This window comes from Bombyx mandarina, chromosome 22, assembly GCF_030267445.1.
Source record: "Bombyx mandarina strain Sakado chromosome 22, ASM3026744v2".
Lineage (NCBI taxonomy): Eukaryota > Metazoa > Arthropoda > Insecta > Lepidoptera > Bombycidae > Bombyx > Bombyx mandarina.
Genome location: NC_143228.1, coordinates 10,772,248 through 10,795,654, shown reverse-complemented (window position 1 = coordinate 10,795,654; position 23,407 = coordinate 10,772,248). Strand labels below are relative to the sequence as shown.

Genomic DNA, 23,407 nt, shown 5'->3' with positions numbered 1-23,407 from the left:
AGATAAGAATCTTGAAAGTGCTCAGAGTGTGCGGCGAGCCGTCAACCGCGTCGCCGTCAAGGCCGCTCTGATCTATTGCGCTTTTCATTAGAAAAGACGGGCCCGTTATCTCTTGTACGTTTTCCTGTCTCGTGTCTTTGTTCAAGCCTTATCTAGCAGACGTAGGCAACCAGCTGTGTAAATTCGTCGCCTTAAATCACGCACTTTTACGTGACATTTGTTTTTTTTTTATATTTTAAAACAGCACAAGGTTAACGACCATTAACCTCTCCATTTTATAGTCTCTAACGGGTTTTAAGCGTGACTTAAAAACTCTGAATGTATCTTTTCCCGTTTAGTTTTCTTCACTATCGAATAATCACGAGATTAATTTATTTATATTGGTACATATTTAAGATTTCCCATAATATATACGTCGACATAGCGTAGAGGAGGGCACGGGAGTCGAAAAGTGGCAAATAAAACAAAAACACATTGCTGTATATTATGTTTATTGTAAAGTAACTAGTACGAACTATATAGCAATAAATTGGCTCAAGTCCTCATGCACAAAAGAAACACTCTTATCATTCATATCACCACACAACCTGAGCAACAATAATACGGGAACATAGAAAACATTTAAATTATCAGTAAAACAGGGCTCTTCAATACGTGCGCCAAGTTTTACAACAAAGCCAATGGCATCGATAATTTTTCATATTATGACCGAGACTAAAACTGGACTATAAATCGTCATTTACACGTCGAATAGTCTCGATTTTAATGAAATTTTATTGAATTTAATTAAAAACAGTTTTATGATTTCATATCCTATTTAATTTTACAAGGGACGTTGAATGATTGACGGGTTCCCGTAGATAACGTGTTAAAACCAAAAATAATACCATAAAAATATTTTTAATCGCTCGCGTGAACCAGAGAGAATGCTTCATACACTTTTTCTTTAAATATAACTTTAAGACATTCAAGAGGATTAAATTATGCGTATTTTATTTATACAAAGCGGGACGTTGGTGTTAATCCTTACAAGAGTCGTTCATAACGACGGTAACTTTAAGCGAACCAAACCGCTAAGAAGCCGGATGGTTGCGAAATAAAAAAACGACCTCTATACACCACACATACATACTATTTTTCAATTACCAAAAATAATTATATTTCGTTTTGAATGTGCGACGGTAGCAATGCTGTTAGGAAAAAAGTCGATAAAATATCCAATTTCCCCCCAAATACGGATGGTATTGGATATTTAGATTAATATCCCATTTTATACATTAACAATACGGAAAACTAGTAGTATCCATAATTTTAAACAGAAATTTCTGAAATTCTTAATACAGCACGTTTACATTATATTTTTTACCTCTCCAAAAATGCCTAAGTTTATTTTTGGTAATTAAAATCGATTCTTTTTTAATTAAGTTTTAGTGGTGCACATACGCTACGAAACTACATACGTGTAAAGTACTAATGAACTAGAAGGTGCGATCCGAATCACAACTAGTGCCCAATTATATTGTTACTATAACATCTCAAAGATAATTTTGAAGAGTTATTAACTACGATTATAAAGCAACTTTTCTTTTTATGAGACAAAATTAATAACTTTATATTTATTTTAAATGGTGACGTATTTTCACGTTCGGACTAGCAACTATAAACGTTAAAACATTTAAAAAATTTAAACCCGTTAACGCGAATAATACAATATGCGTATTATTATGTATACGCAAAAGCGAAACGCATTTTATTTTTACAAATAACTAAATAATAAAAGTATGTACGATAATTTATTATAAATCAATAATTTCTTACAACATGAAACGCCGCCGTAACATAGTGGAGTGACTACGTGAGACTAAAACATATTGCTTTTTATTAACAATTAATATTAAATAGGTAACGTTTTTAAATACTACGTAAGAGTCACGTACTAATTTCTACTGTTAAATAAATAAATAAGAATTTTTATCTAACTAGCCTAGATAATTAAATTTGAAGAGAATTACAACAAAATACTGACAGTAACGAAATAAAAGGATTAAAAAAATAATTGAAAATCAAACAATTTTCGATAATCGAAATTACGATCAATAGTTTTTTTTTTTTTTTCGTTTCGATATAATTATAACATTTTTGTTTAAGTGTTTATGGCAGATATGCTCAACTATAACGCTACTATTGTTGACTATTTCGATTTGATCTCGCAAATAACGGCAAGCTCCCTAATAAATATAATTTACGTCTAAGTTGTACCGCGAGTTACTAGCGAGTTCGTCGTCAGTGTTAGGGGTCCGGACTATTTCTTGATCGGATATGCGAAGGCTTATAACACGCAGAACTCTTCGAGAAGGTTCCTCAGTTCCTTGTTGTGGGCGGCCTTCGAGCCGGTCGCTGGAGAGGCGGCTGTGGCGCGACCGTTATAGCTGCAAATTTTAATTACGATATAAACGAATCTGACATCACACCTAAACGAATTAGTTATTATACAAAAACATTTTTGGAACGAAGTTCCTTATGGGACGATGCGGAGGGGTACCCTAACCGGGAAAAAACGTCCGTAACGTAAGATTTTTATTAGTAATGCACACAGTGTACGACTTAACTTTGTAATAACGTACAAAAAATAGCATATTTTTTTATCATTCATTGTCCACGATCTCAGAGCGTTCGCTTGCGCAATACACTAACTCTTATGCAAACAACCGTGAATCAAATCAAATCAAATCAAATCAAATCAAATCAAAAAAATTTTATTCAACATAAATGAAAGTACATACTTGTTGAACGTCAAAAGAACTACCGCCAATTCACAAGAACTAGCCTCCGTCCTGAGAAGAATTGGCAAGAAACTCAGCGGGCATGTCTTTTTTTTTTTAAATATGAAATTATTATTTATTTATTTTTTAATATTAGATTATTATTTTTTGAATGAAGCGTACCACAATAAGTTCACACGTAACCGAATGACAGTGGGTTGTTGCGAAACCTCCAGTTTTATTTTCTTTATAACTCGAATAGAACTTAAAATTAATATTTTTATAATAAGGAACTTCGTTCCTATCCGGCGTCCCACGACACCACACATCTTTTTTATGAATGATTGTTACTCAATCCCTTATTTGAGAATTACGTTTGTGTAACAGTAAATTAAGGACCGATCGACACAAAGATAATTTTCCTTGAGAGGTGAGCTATAAATGTCATCTGTATAGTATAAAATCCATCCCTCGCGTCATACGGGAACGCGCTATCTCTTCGCGGCAGAAATAGGCAAGTTGGTTATACCTAACCGTGTGAGATGCGATTTTATTAAGTTAATCGTTTGCGATAAGTGCACCCGCGAATGAACGTATTCATATACAAAAATAAAGTGTGACAACTTGAATAAAGAACTATTCAGCGTCTAAGCCAGCGTTTCCCAAAGTGGGTGATAACGCCCCCTTGTGGGCGCGCAGGTCTAAAGGGGGCGGTAAGAAACCCAGAAAAAAATGGGGGCGTTGTGTAGAGGCTTGGGAGGCGATTTGTAATTTCATCTAGGAGGACTCTTTGACACCGACTGAGCTCTCGCTATAGTGGTTACTAAGTAGGTGAAAAATTGGGGACGCTAAAAAATAATTTATTCTCAAAGTGGACAGTAGACAAAAGTTTGGGAGCCCCTGGTCTAAACGGTAAAGTAACTGGCGTTGTAATATGGAATTATGTTGGATAAGTCTCTCGGCTGAGCCCCGTGAGCTCTGCTACTCATTTGGTGAAGCTAGTATAGCTCCATAACTAACAGCGGGTAGGCAAAAAAAAGTTACGTCCAATTGTCGCAACACAAAATGCAAATAATCCAATGGTTTCCTCTCAGCCTTAAAGTTTTCAGTTTTAGTAGGAATACTTTGGGGATCGTATAACACAACGTCAGTCAATCTTCCGTTTAGAATTGACTATTGATAAGCGTGACACACATTGAAACGCGCGGCAGGCACGACCGTTAAATCGGAAATAAAATGCCAAAACCGCGTCCAATGCAAAAAAAAAAAACAGTGCGCGTGCACATGAATGAAGCGAAACTTCTTTTTCGATGTGTAGTAGTATTGTGATTTTCTTCATTTTTCATCCTTATATCAGATTGCTCTTGTAATAGGGAATGCTGTGTATAAGAGATGTGACATCATCAACATTTATTTTATATTATATATTTTTTAAATTATAGATTGAAAAATACATATATATTTTTTTAAGTACTTCATTAAAATATTGGACGCTACTCGTTGCTAACGCTCCCGCTGGCCTGTAACAGGTATACTACGCGCGTGCGTTCGAGTGCCACGCATTCACTCTCGCTCTGTCTTTTTCTAGTATGGTAGCGTTAAACGTTGAACGCAACCTTGTTGGAAGTCTCATTAGAAGTTTCACTTCAAAAAAGCATAAACTAAAAATAATTTAAAATAAAATAAACCACCCTGTATACTACCACCATCCTCTATAATACTATAAACCCAAGCGAAAGCCCGTCTTGAATGAGACCGTGCGTGTAAAGGGTAAGGGGGGTAATGGTCGCAGCACATAGATCCAATCTCACCTAATGGTGCGCGGTACTGTCTCAGTTTCCTGAGCGTTACTTTGCGGACTCTCGTCTCGGCCGAATAGTTGGCTTAACCAGCTACCCCCCTTCGATTGGGACTTTGCCCTGCAACCAATTGTCCACATGTTACGCGATGAGAGCGCCGGTGAGTTTCTTGTGCGATGAAAACGATTTGTTATCACAATGACAACGATATCAAACATGCTTTTTCAAACCAGTCGTCAAATCGTGCTGTTCAATGTTTTGAATGGGGGAATTTATCGACCAAACGAGTAACAATCATTCGTCTTTAAAAAATTTCTTCAATACAAAATAAATATTAGAAATCTCTATTTTAACAAATTAATTTGATTTTTGAACTGAAAATTTGTACAATATTTCTTCATGTAATATTAACAAAAGATAGATCTTCATCACGGAATCAAGGTTTGTTTTTTCCTACCTAGCTGAGATCCTTGAGAGGCTATATCAGCGTAACCTTAACTAGTAGGTAAGCTCACGGGGCTCAAACCTGACGACGTTGCTAACACGAACCCTAGCAAGAGCCGTGCTTCGCAGAATCTACCACCGGATCGGAAACGCGACCACTGAGAAGATCCGGCGAGAAACTCAGTAGGCTATGTCTGTGGGTTCATTTACTCGTCGAGCCCTTCATCGCAAGCGACGGGTTCGACGAGAGCGATGACCGGTGCTTGAAGTACCTAAAAGCACCGTTAGTGGATCGGGAGGATCCGAGATGACATGTTTTGGGCGACGTCGACTGCTTTCCATTCTGTCCGCAGGATCGGGAATGTAGTTACCGGCGGCCACGATGAGAGGATTCTCGTGTCGTGCCGCTTTATCCAAGTGGGTATCAAGGCAATAAAGCAGTTCCGCACGCGCAAAAACGTAGATCTCACCTAATCTGCTTCTGGTTCTGCAGGAGGGTGCGGAAGCGCGGCTCGATGTAGCTCCACGAGCCCATGTTCTTGTGCTCCTCCTGGCTCCACACGAGCTGAGCGTTCGGGTACTTCGCGATCTCGGCCTTCACCTGGTCGTACGGGAACGGAGAGATCTGCTCGAGTCTACAAACAGATCAAGTTGAATGCGACTGCGGACCTTGCATCACACAATTATCAGTTGATGGTCAACTATACTCATTATCTGTCAACGATCAACTATACTCATTATCTGTCAATCATCAACTATACTCATTATCTGTCAAATATCAACTATACTCATTATCTGTCAACGATCAACTATACTCATTATCTGTCAAGGATCAACTATACTCATTATCTGTCAAGGATCAACTATACTCATTATCTGTCAACCATCAACTATACTCATTATCTGTCAAGTGATCTGTGACTTCAACTTTTAAATTGTAATTACTTCACACAATAATTTACAATCAACCACTAAATAGCGGACCCGACAGACGTTGTCCTGCATACACAAAAGGAACGAAAAGAATGAATGAATGCATACACGAAAATTTCATTCAAGTCGATCCAGCCGTTTAGTTGCAGTATAGATAAATAACCTAAACACCGACTGCGGCGCCATCTGCCGGGCTGATTTGTGAATTTAATCATCCAGGGTGCCACCCAAACGCTCACAAAGAAGTTCATTCAAATCGGTCCAACCGTTTAGGAGGAGTTCAGTGACATACACGCGTACAGTAGAATTATATAAATATAAAGATTTTTGGTAATGTTGCGTACCTAGCAATAGCAATGTCCTTTTCGAGTCCCTTGTCGCGTCTCTGTTTGAGTAGATCGTAGTAGACGCGTCCGGAACAGAATGCGAGTTTGCGTACATTCTGAGGGTTCTCGGAGGCTGGACCTTCTTCGGGGATCACTCTGTATGAGTTTGCATAAGGTTAATAATTTTAAGATACATTGTAAGAAACATTAGTAGCACATAATTCTAGGAAGGATTTAAAGTTATCGTTAATTTAAAATTAACATTTCAAATCGAATTCTAGTGCAAGATTTCTGAACCTTCTATTTTCTGACGCCAAGTAATTTGCTCATTTTTCTATTGTCAGAGAAGTTAAACTTCTGTTACATACGCTGAGTCCTAAGCCTTCTTTATTTAGGATTTTCTGGTTTTTGCACACATAAAAAACTCGTGATATTCAATTTGGAGCACCAGAAACGTTCTTAGTAGTAGTACTACAAGGTTTTTTTTACACATAATTGCACAGTTTGTACCCACAGTACAGTATTTGGAATTGTATGTGGTACAACGACTGGTGGTAAGGCATTCTGTGAGTTGCCTGTTTTTGCCGCAAAGCAAAGTAGTGCGTTTCTGTTTGAAGGGTGAAGCAGCTATTGTACTGTACAAAGTAAGATTGACAATTCATGTCTCAAGGTTTTTCGTGGTATTTACGTTGTAGGTGTCTGTCTATAGGTTCCGATTGCCACTTAACACCAAACGGGCTATCAGCTCGTCCACCTATTTAGGCAATAAAAAACAAGTCAATAAAAACTGTGTCATTTTAACGGCCTATAAAATCAAAACTTTTATGTGCACTTGGCTTCTATCATCATCACTACATAGTATAAAACAAAGTCGCTTTCTCTGTCCCTATATCCCTATATATGCTTAAATCTTTAAAAGTACGCAACGGATTTTGATGCGGTTTTTTTTAATAGATAGAGTGATTGAAGAGAAAGGTTTATATGTATAATAACATCCATTAAATAGTAGAGAAATCAGTAATAAATTACAGTTTCCGAAGCGAAACGAGGGCGGGTCACTAGTTCTTATAAAGCAACCGAAAATTTATGAATTTATTACCTCTTGAAATTGGTTCCCTCCTTCATGTCGTCAAAGGAGGATTTACATTCGGGATGACGCAGCAGAGACTTGGGCGTCATCAAGATAAGCGGCTTCCGGAAGGGCAGAGCGATCTGGCGACGCAGAATGTGGAAATACGACGCCGGAGTCGAACAGTTCGCTACGATCCAGTTGCAGTCGTGAAGCTGACGCACTGTTGTTGAGGAACAACAATGTAGTTAGTTATTAAGACAATTTTTAAGCTATTCGTTTTATCTATAATCGAAACTATCGCTTATTAACTTAATAAATTAATAAAAATTATTAAATTAAAATATATTCATGGACCTATAAACTACAATCTCGGAACAATTAGCTACGTGTGGGTAAAAGCCCGCCTCCTGCTCCTCTTCCTGTATAGGCGATTCTTCGATATTGTCGTTTAGATATATCGAAGTGTAAAACGCTATTTGGTTAAAGCGAAATTTCGCTAAATACGCGACATTTATCTTTGTAAGTTGTGAGGAAGTTTTTTTTTCTTATGATATCGTTTCAAAGTTTTTTCCATTTAAAATGGCTCTCCTGTATTATTGCGAAAATGTCGCTTATACCAAATTGCTATTGAAGTGAAATAAAAGATCGTATTAATGCTGAATGGATTGTCAAAAACGTTACTAAAAGAGTACATATATATATCTTGGAAATGCCTCTCCGCTGTACCTTCATAGTCGGGGCTCTCCGGGGGCATGTAGTCCGGGTCGTCGGAGCACATCTGCAAGAATCTCTCCAAACGAGCCGAGGAGTGCTCGGGGCCCTGGTGAAGACAACAAAAGCCAAATTGAAAAACCACGTCTTTCGCTAATTCTTAACCACATTTCTAGCCAACGAATAGTTAATGAAAAGTAACTGCTTAAAGCAAGGATGAGCAGCACACGGCCCGCCAAGCATTACTCAAATTGAATTTATTTTATCGACTTTCTCGTTTCTGTTCGTTTTTCTGTTCTTTTCTTGTTTGTTTTTATCTTACATTAGTATATGAAATAACTTTTTGTATATTTTTTTATTCTAATATTTATTATAAACTAGCTGACCCGGCAGACATCGTAGTGCCTCAATCGATAAATAAAAGACCTAAACTTTTGTATAAAATAAACTTAATACAAACAAAAGGAATCCGTCCGACGGGGGACACATCAAAGGAAACACAAAATTGTTATTTTTATTTATTTCCGAGCATTTTCATATTTATCTACCTTTTAAACCTTCTCTGGACTTCCACAAATAATTTAAGACCAAAATTAACCAAATCGGTCCAGCCGTTCTCGAGTTTTAGCGAGACTAACAAACAGCAATTTATTTATATATATATATAGATAAAGTTTCGTAAATTATTAATAAGAGATAACAATGTGCGGCCAGTCAAAAAAAATTAAAAAATTAAATTGACCCATTGATTAACAAAGTTGCACCCCTGGCTTAGAGCAAAACTGAAATGAAATACATACCATCCCCTCCATGCCGTGAGGCTGCAGCAGTACGATGCCGGACTGGCGCACCCACTTGGCCTGTCCGCTGGAAATGAACTGGTCGATGATGCACTGGGCCACGTTGTTGAAGTCTCCGAACTGGGCCTCCCACAGCACCAGGGCGTTCGGGTTCGTTACGGAGTAGCCGACCTCGAAACCCAGGACACCTGAATAAAAAATTTGACAATATACATTCATATGAATACTATACATACATGTTATATAAATAAATAAATGTAATAGCGAAACTATTATAATAGAAGAAACCGCTCTTTTAAAGATTGATACACAAAAATGTCACTCGATACGCACATGATCCGGACAAGTTTGAAAGAGCTAAATCTGAGACTTACAAACTGAGACCCAAAAAAGGCAATCAAAGGATACACTAACCAAAAGATGATATAATTTAGAACAGAGATATTTTTTTAGACTTAACCCTACAATTAGGTTTTTATATATAAAAGATGTATATAATATATTGATAGTACAAAGATATTGTATCATATTGCTTCGTATTGTATCATAGTTCAGAATTTCCTTACCATACTCAGACAGTGAGCTGTTGCACACAGTGTATGGAGCCTGATCAGGGTACAGATGTGCCAAGGCGCAGTAAGTGGCCTTGTCGACCTTCTGGTGGTGGAGCACGTGATGTCTGTTAAAATATATCATTCGTTAAGATTCTACTCTGAACATGGTATTTTTCTTAATTTTGAAATTAAAAAAGTTACATAAGCTGAGACGAAGTTTAAAATATTTTTATAAGGGATTTTATGACCTGGTAACTAAGACCTTTAGGTCAAGTCTTATTTTGTTTTTATATTCTTACTTTTATAAAAAATGATAACATGAAGTGAAATGAAATGAAATGAGATGCGATGATATGGTATGAAATATAATCTCAGTAAAATGGTGGTCATTTACTGAGACCTTTTAGTGGAATGTTTGGAGGATCCCGAGAAGTTACGTTCAGCGGCTTGGTTTGATTTTCCCACATTTGTGCACTTTCACAGACACTAAACAGTTAATAAACCACCGCTATTACACATTTAAACCTGAAGAAACATTAAATAGACAAATTAAAACAAATCACACAACTTCACACCTCACGTTCCCGCCAAGAAGTCCGAAATTTAAAATGTCATTTGAGTTTATGTACAGTTTATATGTATATAGTAATTACTAGTTTTATTTAAATGATAGCTCTCTTGTACGATCCAAAGAACTTTCGCACATAAATAAATTCAAAGTAATGTGTACATCAAATAGATTCACTGATATAACAAATAAGCTATGTAAGAAATACTCGCTACCCAATAATCGTATCGATGCTTGTAAAGTACACATTTCGAGTTTTATAACTCACGTTTATTTTTACATTGCAATATGTTATTTCGGCTTGACGAAATATTAACCAGAATATAAAAAATCATATTTGACTTGGAAAATAAATATAATGTTCTGATTGGGGCAGTATAGCCTATTGGCGTTTCAGGAAACATTCTCATCTATATTGTATATTTACTCATACATTAATACATACTATAATATATTTTTTTTATGTTTGAGAGATTACTGGTGGCCCAGAGGCCTTTACAATTTTACCAGTACAGGTGGGCGAGCAAAGGCTCAGCCCGATCGCCTCCAAAAGAGACCTAAAAACTCAAGAGTAGCTGCTTTGCGAATGAATCTACTACCGGATCGGAATCGCGACCCGTTAAGAAGAACTTATATCTCAAGGTGGGTGGCGCATTTACGTTATAGATGTCTATGGGCTCCAGTAACCCCTTAACACCAGGTGGGCTGTGAGCTCGTCCATCCACCTAAACTATAAAAAAAAAGATCCGGCGAGAAACTCAGCGGGCTGATCTTTAAGTTAGGCTGCCCCGGGGTCCCTACTCCTAGTGTTAGAGCTAAAGGTGTCTAATGCCGGGTTATTGGATCTGATGGATCCGTAAGGACGTGTATGCATATAAGTACCGGTTTCGTATCAAAAAGGTACCTATGAGAGAATGTGCCTCGCTCAACATCTTCACCAGAGAGACGCACGTGGATGCCCTCTTTGAGCAGAGATCCGTAGGCCATCGCCTCGGCGAGCGCCCAGTCCACTGTACGATTGTCGACCATCTCCATGCGCGACTTCAGGATACGGAGCAGACCCTTGTGGATCTCGAACTCCGCGGCGTTGGGAGGGGGGGATGAGAACCGACGCCCGATGTGCACGAGGGTCTCCTCCACTACACCGGTGGCCGACATCTGACAAAAATAAATGGAAATTCATTCTTACCATACTATTACTAGTTAACTATACTGAGTCCTTAGAACTTATGTCTCAGGGTAGTTGACTCATTTACGTTATAGATATCTATAGGCTCCAGTAACCACTTAACATCAGGTGGGCTGTGAGCTCGTCCACCCATCTAAGAAATAAAAAAAATAAAAAAAACTCCTGCCCCAAACGGCACTGAAGAACTTCATTCAAAAAAAAACACTATCTGATCAATTAAATAACAAACAGTATATCCACGGAAGAAAGCAGAAATGTCGTAACTTGAACAGCCAAATTTTACACCAGAACGATTTATATAACATAATAATATGGTAAAAAATGATTTAGCCCAAAATGCAAGTTACGATATTTCTGCTTTCTCCCGTCAATATACGCCGATTTTTTATTAGTGGTAGGACGTCTTGTGAGTCCGCAAGGGTAGGTACTACCACCCTGCCTATTTCAGCCGTAAAGCAGTAATGCGTTTCGGTTTAAAGGGTGGGGCAGCCGCTGTAACTATACTGTGACCTTAGAACTCATATCTCCAGGGTGGTGGCGACGTCTATGGGCTCCGGTAACCACTTGGGTGGGCTCACACCAAATGGGCTGTGAACTCGTCCACCCATCTATGCAATAAAAAATAAAACAGTAATTTCCCGCTCACAGAAATACTAAAGATTTATAGTCTAAACTAGCCTTTAGAGGATCCTTCCCTTCGAAGAAGCCCGACCAGGGCGAGTCGAGCCAGTCCTTGTATTTGATGTGGGTCTCCTGTTTGGCTTGGTTGTACGCGTCCTCGCAGATCTTTTCGTATTTGTCCTTCACGTCTTTAACCTCTTCAGCTGTGACGACTCCTTCCGCGATCAACTGGTCCGCGTATTTCTCCAATACTACAAATTTATGATTTTATTATTAAACTATTGCATAGCTTTTATCGCGGGCCTTGAGCGGGGCGACCGAATCATGAAATTCCGTAACGGCAAAAACCTTACACCCCTCACTCCGCCTACCATGTAGCTCGCATTCAACACATTCACACGTTGCGCTTGTGTAGTGTTTGTGAATAAGCGCGTGACGTGACGCCACACTTCATGCGCATCATGAAAAGTCTGCCAATCTCGCGCGGTCTAGCTTATGAGTGTGAAGGGGACAGTTAATGTTTTGCTTTTATTAATGTTTAATATAGCGTGGTCTTGTTTTATTATTGTTTTAATATTAAATTATCATTGTCTAATTATAACTGCATAAGTTGATAAAAAATGCTATGCAATAGCTTCACCGCGGCAGTTCCCGAGTGCCACACGTTTTTATTTATTTTATAGTAGCTTCTAAATTCACTACGCATCGATATTCAATTCGTCAATCCAGTTTGATGTTGTAAAATATTTATATATAAACGCGGAATTATACCGAAAATAATATGACTATTTATTTTAGACCTTTCCATTCAAGACAAGACAGTATCTATTACAATAATTATCACGACATCACCAAATAGCCTAAGATCGAAAATACCCATTAAAAATATTGGGGAGGATTATGAACATTTCATCTTATCTATAATGTAAAAATGGTTCGCAATTTGCTCACGAGTGACGCCACCGTCTTTGCTTTATATAAGTATTTTTTTTGCAAATCATTTCTTTTATTTTTCCTATTTGCGTTAAGCTGTTATTGTATTTCGGAGTATTATTTAAAAAAAAAAAAAGAAAAAGCTTATTTGAACATTACTCGCCTGGTTTGGTCTTACGAATCTTCTGGTACATGAGGGGCTGAGTGAACATCGGTTCGTCGACTTCGTTGTGTCCGTTTCTTCTGTAGCTGACGATGTCAATGACAACGTCCTTGTGGAACGTGGCTCTCCATTCGGCAGCCACGTTACAAACGTGCATCACGGCCTCGGGATTGTCGCCGTTCACGTGGAATATCGGAGCGTTTACAACGCGGGCCACGTCTGTAACATATGGCACAGTGTTAATTTAGTTTATCCTGGAAGACATCTTAGATTTCAATCGTCGCCGATTAGCTCACGGACATCGGAATTTCCAAGGACATACGTCACACAGTGGTAACGTATATAATATATCAAATTTAGCTTAGCGTCCTGTGGCATAACAAAAAATTGAAATCGTTTCAAAACTGAAATGCAGTAAGCTTATCTTACGAACGCTCGTCCACGCCGTAAATGTTCCAGGTATGAACGAGCATCAATGCAGAGTACCGTAGGCAAAACAAAGCGATAAGTTCTTAACACGTTGACTGTCATGCAGGTCACCGGTGCCCTACGCGGCGCACTGAAGTAATTATATCGATCTCTGTTACTACTAAGCGCCTGGATTGCCTGACTTTTTGTATTCTTTTGTTTGCCAATGTATGTTTTTTTTTCGGTCTTTTAAAAATAAGATTCATTCTCAGTATCTGCGGATTCGTCTTTCCCGGGGCCTAGTAGATATTCCGGTGCCTTAGTTAGAAGATCAAAGAGAGAAATCGACAAAGTTATATCAGTGCGCCGCGTAGGGCACTGGTGACCTACACGGCAGTCAACGTGTTAATTAGTGATATATTACATTCACGTTTAACGGGTTCTTATCACGATTTTCGCGTTTCATGCTCCTTGACTATGGTCAGACTGAAGACAGCGGGAACGATGTTAGGAAAAGAAAAATCTACCCTCTACCTAATCCGTTTTTTTTTGGACATTACCACTTGAACTTGATGACTCATTCCGACAATATACTCGCATAACCGCAGTAAGAACCCAACAAGTAATCGTGTGTGTAACGTTGATAGCAGCGAAAGTTTAATGTTTATATTGGGGTAGCTTTAAGCTTATCACATTTACGGTTTACGTAATTGACAAGGTCTTCAACTGTCAATTGGCTAAAGCTGCTTTTAGACTACGCTATAATATAATAGCATATTATAGTATATAGCTCATAGCACAACAATATCGCACACCATACATTTTTATGGACACGTTCATACTTTTTTTTTATTGTTTACATGGGTGGCCGAGCTCACAGCCCACCTGGTGTTAAGTGGTTACTGGAACCCATAGACATCTACGACGTAAATGCGCCCCTCATCTTGAAATATAAGTTCTAAGGTCTCAAGTATAGTTACAACGGCTGCCCCGCCCTTCAAACCGAAATGCATTACTGCTTCACGGCAGAAATAGGCGGGGTGGTGGTACATACCCGCGCGGACTCACAAGAGGTCCTACCACCAGTACCAGTACACTGTACTGTACTATATATTATTGGCTAAGTATACGCTGCTATACTATATGGCACTATAGTATAGCGTAGTTTGCAGCTTAAGGCGTTATTGCCTAGGCGTGTCTGGTCGGCACGAACCTGTACAGTAGGCGGAAGATCTGGAGTGCCTGGGGTCGGTCGTGAACCCGATCTGGTTGTTGGCGACGATGTGTATGGTCCCGTGCGTGGTGTAGGCGGGCAGGTCCGACAGGTGCATCGTCTCAAACACGACGCCCTGACCAGCAAACGCCGCGTCGCCGTGCAGCAGGATCGACATCACCTGGACAGTGACGTCACGTTATTGCGAGTGTCGATCGACGTAAGTGCCGAATAAGGACACGTTATCCTCTAGTAGACTAGAATTGTTTTCGAAACATCTGTTGCCTCACGCCTAATGTTCAAGAGTTGTTGACATTTGAAGTCGTCATGGCCTAACGGATAAGACGTTCGGTGCATTCGTATTTAGCGATTCAACGGTGTTCGAATCTCAGGCGGGTACCAATTTTTCTATTGAAATACGTACTTAAACAAATGTTCACGATTGACTTCCACGGCGTAAGAATAACATCGTGTGATAAAAATAAAAGCCGCAAAATTATAATTTGCGTAATTACTGGTGGTAGGACCTCTTGTGAGTCTGCACGGTTAAGTACCACCACCCTGCCTATTTCTGCCGTGAAGCAGTAATGCGTTGCATATTGAAGGGTGGGGTAGCCGTTGTAGCAGTGCTATGTTGCGGTTTGAAGGGTGGGGTAGCCCTTGTACTATACTAATACCTTAGAACTCATATCTCAAGGTGGGTGGCGGCTTTTATTGAAGTTATACTTCTTTAGGCGCGTTATGAAAAATTGATGAGTGAAATTTTACGATGCGCGCGCACCGTGACACAAAATTAACAGAATGAAGTTGCCCACTAAATCGCTCATTACAATACGACCGACGTAACTTGGCGAGTCTGAATATAGCCGCAGGTGAACTTTACGAGCCGTACCGAGAATTACCGAATTTATACGATGTCAAGAAAAGGGATGTCCAATATGCGTGTTTGAGGATGTTGTTTAATCAATTTTTTTTCAAATTGATTAAAATTTAAATAAATAAAAAGAAATAAATTTAATAAAAATAAAGTATAACTTCTTACGCGCGTACATAAGTACACGCACCCTTTTTTTATTACACGATGTTATTCCATCACCGTGGAAGTAAATCGTGAACATTTATGAAGTACGTATTTCATTAGAAAAATTGGTACCCGCCTGAGGGATTCGAACATCGAAGCATTGCTTGATACAAATGCACCAGACGTCTTACTTATCCTTTAAACCACGACTTTAAATTAAATATTAAAACGAAACTGAAAATAATAAATGGATAAGGCACCGCGGCCCTGTCTATTTCTGTTCCAATTTAAATGGTCACCAGTCGTTAATAAATAAAATGAAACATAATATCCGACCTTCTTGCCCTCGTTGTCTCCCCTGTAGAACTGCTCGGCTCTGGTCTTGCCCTGCACCACGGGGTCGACGGCCTCCAAGTGCGAGGGGTTCGCGCAAACAGCCAATCTAATGTTCTTGTTGGTAACGCGATTCAAACGCTCGATGTACGTGCCCAAGTGATATTTCACGTCGCCGGAACCCTTAACAAAAATTATACATTACTTTACTAACTGTGTTTTGTGAGGCACTTTGAGACTTGAGGTCGCATATACACCTATTTATTGAAACTAATCGCGAGTTACCTATCGGACTTTTATGTTACTATGAAAATAAAATCTGATGGTCTAACAATAATTACGCATAATAAAACCAATACACGAGGCACGAACTATTACAATGAATTATTGAAAAATCTCTTCGAGATTCAAAAATATTACAATAAAGAATATTAGATTTGAAATTTCTTACGCTCTTGGGGTGAGAATATCGAATGAATACTTGAATGGAGTTAACTTAATTGAGCTTCAATTAAATACATTAAATTATTGATGCTAATACCAAATAAAACGCACCATTAATAACAAAGATAAAGGTATTGTGCGAAATGTCACTTAAACCACTCGGTATATATATATACATATTATATTGCATAAAAATACATACATCATCCTCAGCTTCGAGACCGGCGAACTGTGTGAACAGCTGGTGCAGAGGCTTACGGCACACGTTCGCGAGTACGTTGAGGCGCCCTGCAAACATCAACGGACGACATTAACTAAACGAAGTACAGACACATTAAAAGCGGGGGCACACGATGCGTTGTGGTGCGACGCCGGAGCGGAGTCGCTGCGTCTTCTTACATAGAAATATCTATGTCATGTCACACAATGCGCTGCGGCGGCGCACCGGACTTGCAACCACAGAGACGAGGTGGGTAAGAGCGGGGGCACACGGTGCGTTGCGGCGCCGCACCGCAATGATTTCACCGTATCGGCGGGCACATGAGCGGTGCGGCGCCACAACGTTGTTATGTCGCAGGGGTGACACCGGCGCCCCAGCAGCTCTGGACAGTCTGTTCATAAAAGCCTGTGGCGGTGTCACTCCGAGGTCGCAACGTATTCACCCCTCCCCACCTCGTCTCGATGGTTGCAAGTCCTGTGCGGCGCCGGAGCGGTGTCGCTGCGTCGTCTTACATAGATATATCTATGGCATGTCACACGATGTGCTGCAGCGTAGCATCGGAATTGCAACCACAGAGACGAGATGGGTAAGAGCGGGAGCACACGGTGCGTTGCGGCGCCGCACCGCAAAGATTTCAACGTCATGACCCGGTCATATGCCCGCCGATTCGTTGAAATTTTTATTTATTGCCTAGATGGTTGGACGAGCTCACAGCCCACATATTTGTTAAGTGGTTACTGGAGCCCATAGACATCTACAACGTAAATGCGCCACCCACCTGAGATATAATTTGTAAGGTCTCAGTACAGTTACAACGGCCGCCCCACCCTTCAAACCACCGCTCTTATTTGTAGTCACTCTAGTCGCAGATATTAGAAGTGCTGTCTACTAGTACTGTGTGAAAGAACTGACCCGTGTATTTCTTCACTCAAACTGATATACGATTAGTGACAAACATAAAATTGTCAACCATTATATAAACTGGCTAATTTTGAAAAGGCAGCAAACGCAATCTTAATGGATAATTTATTAAAATAAATGTCGTTTTGATTGTAATAGATTTTGTAAAGATACGAATAGAGGATAATTCTAAAAATAATTGAATTGGTAAAATTACAGGAAAATGGCGAGAATTTTATGAAACTTATTACATCCAAGATGCAACTCAATACTATTATTGAGTTGCATCTTGAATGATCTTCCATTCTTTGAAAGTTACGTGATGATTATCATCAAGCGATTACATATGGTAACTTAATTGATTCATAAGAAATCACGGCTTCGAGAAGGATATTAGAACATCTAACAAGCTTTATGATTTGCAACCTTAACCTCATTGATATAGAGATCGTAAATAACATTTTTGTACTCAATTTATTTTGTATACATATATAATTTTTTCTCCTAATCACCAACAAGATTCTATACATGATAGTATTTTGAAATTGATACGATCATAAAAAATCCAAAATAAGCAAAGATAATTATAACATATCCATAATGTTAAAATTCTATGTTGATCTTTGAGTGGGAAGTTAATCTTGAATTCGTCTATACGATACATCGATACATCATAATTCACCGACTCTATGCAGTTATTTTCGGATGGATCATAATCTAAATACATTTAAACAAAGAATTTAAATAACCTAATCTACACGTTCACTATCACTAAAAAACTCTTTACTATCTGAATAACAATTAAAGTTTGTGGAACATTAAACCCATTAAATTACATTTGTTTATTTCAAATCAAACAAAATTACAAAACAATTCTGAAACAAAGATATGTGTTAACAAAAACTAAAAATAAAAAGTTTACAACTGTCACATGACATAACTAATTTTATTAAATATGTCACTTATAACAGGTATGCATGCGTAATGCTGTAATATTTTTTTTATTCCTTAGACAGGTGGACGAGCTCATAGCCCACCTGGTGTTAAGTGGTTACCACGACATCTACAACGTACATGCGCCACCCACCTTGAGATATAAGTTCTAAGGTCTCAGAACAGTTACAACGGCTGCCCTATCCTTCAAACCGAAACGTATTACTGCTTCACGGCAGAAATAGGCAGGGCGGTGGTACCTACCCGTGCGGAATCACAAGAGGTTCTACCACCGGTAATACGTTACATTTACGTCATAGTAGATATTAATGTAGTAATCATTATGTTAATGTTCTACATTCGAAAGTCCAAGCTGAAGAATCGAACGTGAGATAGCCATGTTCCGGTCATACAACGACAAAACCTTTTTTTTTTTTTTTAATTGAAGGATTTAACTGGTGGCCCGGAGGCCTTTCCAGTTTCACCAGGACAGGTGGGCGACCAATGGGTCAGCCACTACGCGATTCAAAAGGGAATTACTAAAAGTGATATTCACCTCTATGGGGCATGCCCATAATGATGGATTCGACTCCGAGTTTCGTGGAAACGTCGATGACTTGCTTCATCGCCGGAATCAAAATTTCGCAGCCCTCCAAGCCGAAACGCTTCTCGGAGGACCATTTCTTAGCGAGGAAATTCTCGAACCTGCAAATGAAAATTACATTACGTTTCAGAATTATATTAGTATAGGATGTATTGACATTGTATTTGTATTGACTAGACCACTGAGTTTCTCGTCGGGAAGTCGCCCGAAGCACGTCATTACGGATCCTCCTGATCCATTAACGGTGCTTTTAGGCACCACAAGCACCGGTCACCGTCCTCGTCGAACACGTCGCTTGCGACGAAGGGCTCGACGAGCGAATTAAGCCATAGACACAGCCCACTGAGTTTTTCGTCGGATCTTTTCAGTGGGTCGCGTTTCCGATCCGGTGGTAGATTCTGCGAAGTACGGCTCTTGCTAGGGTTCGTGTTAGCAACTTCGTCAGGTTTGTACCCCGTGAGCTCACCTACTAGTTAAGGTTACGCTGAAATGCCTCTCAAGGCTATCAGCTAAGGTAGGAAGAAAAAAAAATGTATTGATTTGTATTTGAGTAACTCGGTGGTGCAGTAATTGGCGATCCTGACTATTGAGCCAAGGGTCGTTGGTTCTATTCCCACATCGGGCAAAAATTCGTGTGATGAAAAGGTTTTTTGCTCTTTGTTTGGGTGTTATTTTTCTAAATTGGGTCCCGATGACCGTGCGTGATTTATTCCCAGTTATTATAATTATTATTGACAGTCCACAAGGGACGACAATTTTTGAACGTTCCGAAATAAACAAGTAAATATTTAGAAAACAGCGACATAGTTATAAAATACTAAATAGTCAATTAGACTGAATAATAATGTTCAAAATATGTTTTTTTTTCTTATCTTTAAGACCTTAACTCTGAAACGGAATGAAGGAAGATTTTATTTGTGTGTCATGTTGAAGTGATTTGGGAAATCATACCGTGTATACGTTACAAGGAAAACAAACAACACTTAGGCCGTGTCTACAATCACCAAGGATTTATCATTGAAAACTATCACATTAACGACATTAATATAATTCGCTTGCGTTCTAAATAATTTAGAAGGTAGAATAAATATAATTATAGGGGTATTAAATTATATAAATTACCATACTGAGATTTCTAGTAAATAGTCCGGTAGCAAAATAATGTTGAAAAATTTTTATCACTTTTTTTTTGTTTTAGTGAAATCTATCATTAATTAACAATTAATGTTATTTTTAATTTAGTAAATAGAGCTCTAACATAAAGTGCATCTGTGTCCGAAGTATTTTGAATTTCAAACAGGACTCTGCAACCAATTTCTTAATTTTCTCTTCTTAGCTACATTTTGACTTTATTAAGAAAATGAGATCATTACCCTAATATAAAATTAATTAAAATGTAATTAGCGTTTTGTCGTCTCCGTCGGTAATTTATATTAAACGCGTATATGTGTGATGTTTGAACTTGAGTTTTTTTTATTGCCGTATAGACAGACGAGCATACGACCCACCTGATGGTGAGTGGTTAACGTCGCTCATGGAGTTAAATATAATTATAGTCACAGAATAATAAACGCGAATAAAAATCCCAATACCTATCAAAACCAGGGAGTTATATTTTTAAACTAAAATATCAATCACGTAAGTGGACATAGAATATAAAATCCAAATCACAGATGATTTATCAATAAAAATCCTAATACCTATAAAAACCAGGAAGTTACATTTTTAAACTAAAATATCAATCACGTAAGTGGACATAGAATATAAAATCCAAATCACAGATGATTTATCAATAAAAATTCCAATACCTATCAAAACCAGGAAGTTATATTTTTAAACTAGAATATCAATCACGTAAGTGGAGATAGAATATAAAATCCAAATCACAGATGATTTATCACCCCCCGGTGTTTTAGACGGTCGCGATTAGATTGCGAGGCCTCCATTATCACAAACGAAATCGTAACAAGAAACTTTATCTCTCGTATGTATGTAAGAAATACAGACCTCATTCCAAACATGTCGAGAAATATTTACATATCTACCGTGTCTCCAATCTTTGTCAGTCAATGTTATAGTTTACATTAGAATTAGATTTTAAAAGCGTATAGAATAAACTATTAGTATAATTTTGATGTTAACACCAGGTGGGCTGTGAGCTCGTCCAACCATTTAAGCAAAAAAAAAAAATGCAAATCGTATATTTTCCCTCCACTCACATCACTTTAGCCTTCGTGACGTGAAGCTAACATTCACAGCGGGGACCATACGAAAAGCCTTAATTTAATTAGGCGGTATTTTGAGTAGTAATATAGATAGATTCCGCTACCCTCCTCGCAAAGCAGGGGAATAACAAGACAAACCTGAGAGTTACAGTCGAGAAAAGTTCAATAACCATGTACCATGCATCAGATATTAATATAGATGGGATCTGTCATATTAGATTATTTATGGAGCCAATAATAATAATAACAGAAAAGCAACGTGGGTGGCGCATTTACGTTATAGGTGTCTATGGGCTCCAGTAACCACTTAACACGAGGTGGGCTGTGAGCTCGTCCACCCATCTAAGCAATAAAAAATAAATATTTTTTTAGCTTATTCCAATTGTCATACCATTAACAAATATTTCTAGTACAAGTAATGTTCAAGATTACGGTATCACTCTTTCTCACAGGGCTTGGCCTATACCTAGTATTCTCAAAGGCTATTATTTACTGTCGCATTCTAGAACTCGATTTTATTTATATAAACAAAAATATAGTCCAGACATTTCAAGCCTTACAACAGGCATCATATATGTAAGTTACATTTACTAGTCTTATCAGGAATACCGGAAAAATTATTACTAGGCTGAACAATTAGAACGATTATTATGCTGTTTTTGTTAGGCGTGAATGTTCTTTGATAAAATTTATCATTGGGTAATGTGTGAATTCAGTATCAATAATATTATTCACAGATAAAAAATATTATGTACGTATTTAGGCACACCCACATTGAGTATGTATTTATGCATTTTAGAGAGTAATAATGATAACCTTTTTTATTTGTACCTAAAAGCTTTATAACCTTAGTAAAAGTTGCCAGCTTATAAATTTGATATGCATCATAATATGTTCTGACACGTATGATACGTCATTCCTGACATTTCATTTCGTGGAAGTGCGTGTTATTGTTATTGTTAAATGTTGTTAACACTATAATAATCGATCTCAATCATCAGGAGCCTGTTTGAGAAGTCGCAGATTAGACTCGTCATTTACGTCATTGTTTCATTATTTTTCCACATTTTATCTGTATTGGGTGCTAACGGTTGGCAGCCTGCAAGCAATGTACTTTAATTGTACAGAAGTAATGGTCATTCTAGCGGACGTGAATATAGCCATCTATTTCTACCTCTACTAAGGTAACCTTTCCCGTAACTTCCACTGCTATTACGTAAGTGAAAACGATATACCGCTGTTCGATAAGTATAAATCTTGTCTTTTATCAAAACTATATTCTTATTCTTAAAGGAAATTGGCTTCCGCGTTAGCAAATTTGTTTATGTTACATTGCAGTGCTGAATTATAGTACAATTCATTTTTTATGTTTCCTTAAAAGCCATAAAATTACTACATTTATTGGCTACTCTGGTAGGACCTCTTATGAGTCCGCGCGGGTAGGTATTACCACCCTGCCTATTTCTGCCGTGAAGTAGTAATGCGTTTCGGTTTGAAGGGTGGGGCAGCCGTTGTAACTATACTTGAGACCTTAGAACTTATATCTCAAGGTGGGTGACGCATTTCGGTTATAGATGTCTATGGCTCCAGTAATCAATTAACACCAGGTGGCCAGGTGGTAACACCAAGCAGGGCTGTGAGCTCGGCCACCCATCTAAGCAATAAAAAAAAATCTACTTAAGCACAAGCAGTACACTCTTCTAGTTATCTTACCTATATATTTGTATATGAATATAAAAGAGTATTTCTGCTTACCCAGTTGATCTAGTTAGACGAGCCAGGATGAGCCTCTTCTGGTCAGCGTTCATCTTTGTTACGTTCGGTGGCTCCATGCGCTGTCGGATCCAGTTGCATTGTTCCAGGGAATTTATGAACATGAACTCAATACCGATGTTGTTGCAGTACGCTTGCTCCAAACGATTCAGAATTTCTCTACACAATACAAACGAATGATTTAAATGATGAAAAAAAAGCAAACATTCTGTTTTTTTTATATTTTCACATACTGTATAGAAACGTCAAATAAGATACCCGAACATTAAAAAACTACGAAATTTTCATGCCACTAACGGAACTCGGAAACACAAGACATTACATAGATCTAATATATGAAACGTAACGATAGTCTGAAAGACTTCCGTCCGTAGTCATAAGTGAAATTACCATTGAATGCCTTAATTAGTTAGTAATAAGTACCATTTTATTAAAACAACAACATATATGTTTCGTTA

At 38.3% G+C, this 23,407-nt stretch overlaps 1 protein-coding gene across 12 annotated transcripts in view; it reads right to left on the bottom strand.

Annotated features, from left to right (window-relative positions):
* Positions 1 to 474: 474 nt before the first annotated feature.
* Positions 475 to 23,407, bottom strand: part of Nc73EF (oxoglutarate dehydrogenase Nc73EF) — a 49,280-nt gene continuing 26,347 nt past the window's right edge. For 6 of the 12 annotated variants that reach the window (XM_089737143.1, XM_089737145.1, XM_089737148.1 and 3 more), the window contains exons 8-23: positions 22,932 to 23,108; positions 18,904 to 19,052; positions 16,497 to 16,582; positions 15,854 to 16,033; positions 14,497 to 14,677; positions 12,876 to 13,094; positions 11,837 to 12,030; positions 10,874 to 11,127; positions 9,414 to 9,526; positions 8,848 to 9,035; positions 8,063 to 8,156; positions 7,364 to 7,556; positions 6,283 to 6,420; positions 5,476 to 5,640; positions 4,574 to 4,681; positions 475 to 2,429 (exon numbers count right to left, since the gene is read on the bottom strand). In XM_089737143.1, coding sequence (XP_089593269.1) covers positions 2,330 to 2,429; positions 4,574 to 4,681; positions 5,476 to 5,640; positions 6,283 to 6,420; positions 7,364 to 7,556; positions 8,063 to 8,156; positions 8,848 to 9,035; positions 9,414 to 9,526; positions 10,874 to 11,127; positions 11,837 to 12,030; positions 12,876 to 13,094; positions 14,497 to 14,677; positions 15,854 to 16,033; positions 16,497 to 16,582; positions 18,904 to 19,052; positions 22,932 to 23,108 — 2,539 coding nt within the window. In that variant the 3' untranslated portion in view covers positions 475 to 2,329. The remainder of the gene's footprint in view (positions 2,430 to 4,573; positions 4,682 to 5,475; positions 5,641 to 6,282; positions 6,421 to 7,363; positions 7,557 to 8,062; positions 8,157 to 8,847; positions 9,036 to 9,413; positions 9,527 to 10,873; positions 11,128 to 11,836; positions 12,031 to 12,875; positions 13,095 to 14,496; positions 14,678 to 15,853; positions 16,034 to 16,496; positions 16,583 to 18,903; positions 19,053 to 22,931; positions 23,109 to 23,407) is intronic. The other 6 variants (XM_089737150.1, XM_089737152.1, XM_089737154.1 and 3 more) reach the window with 1 other exon arrangement.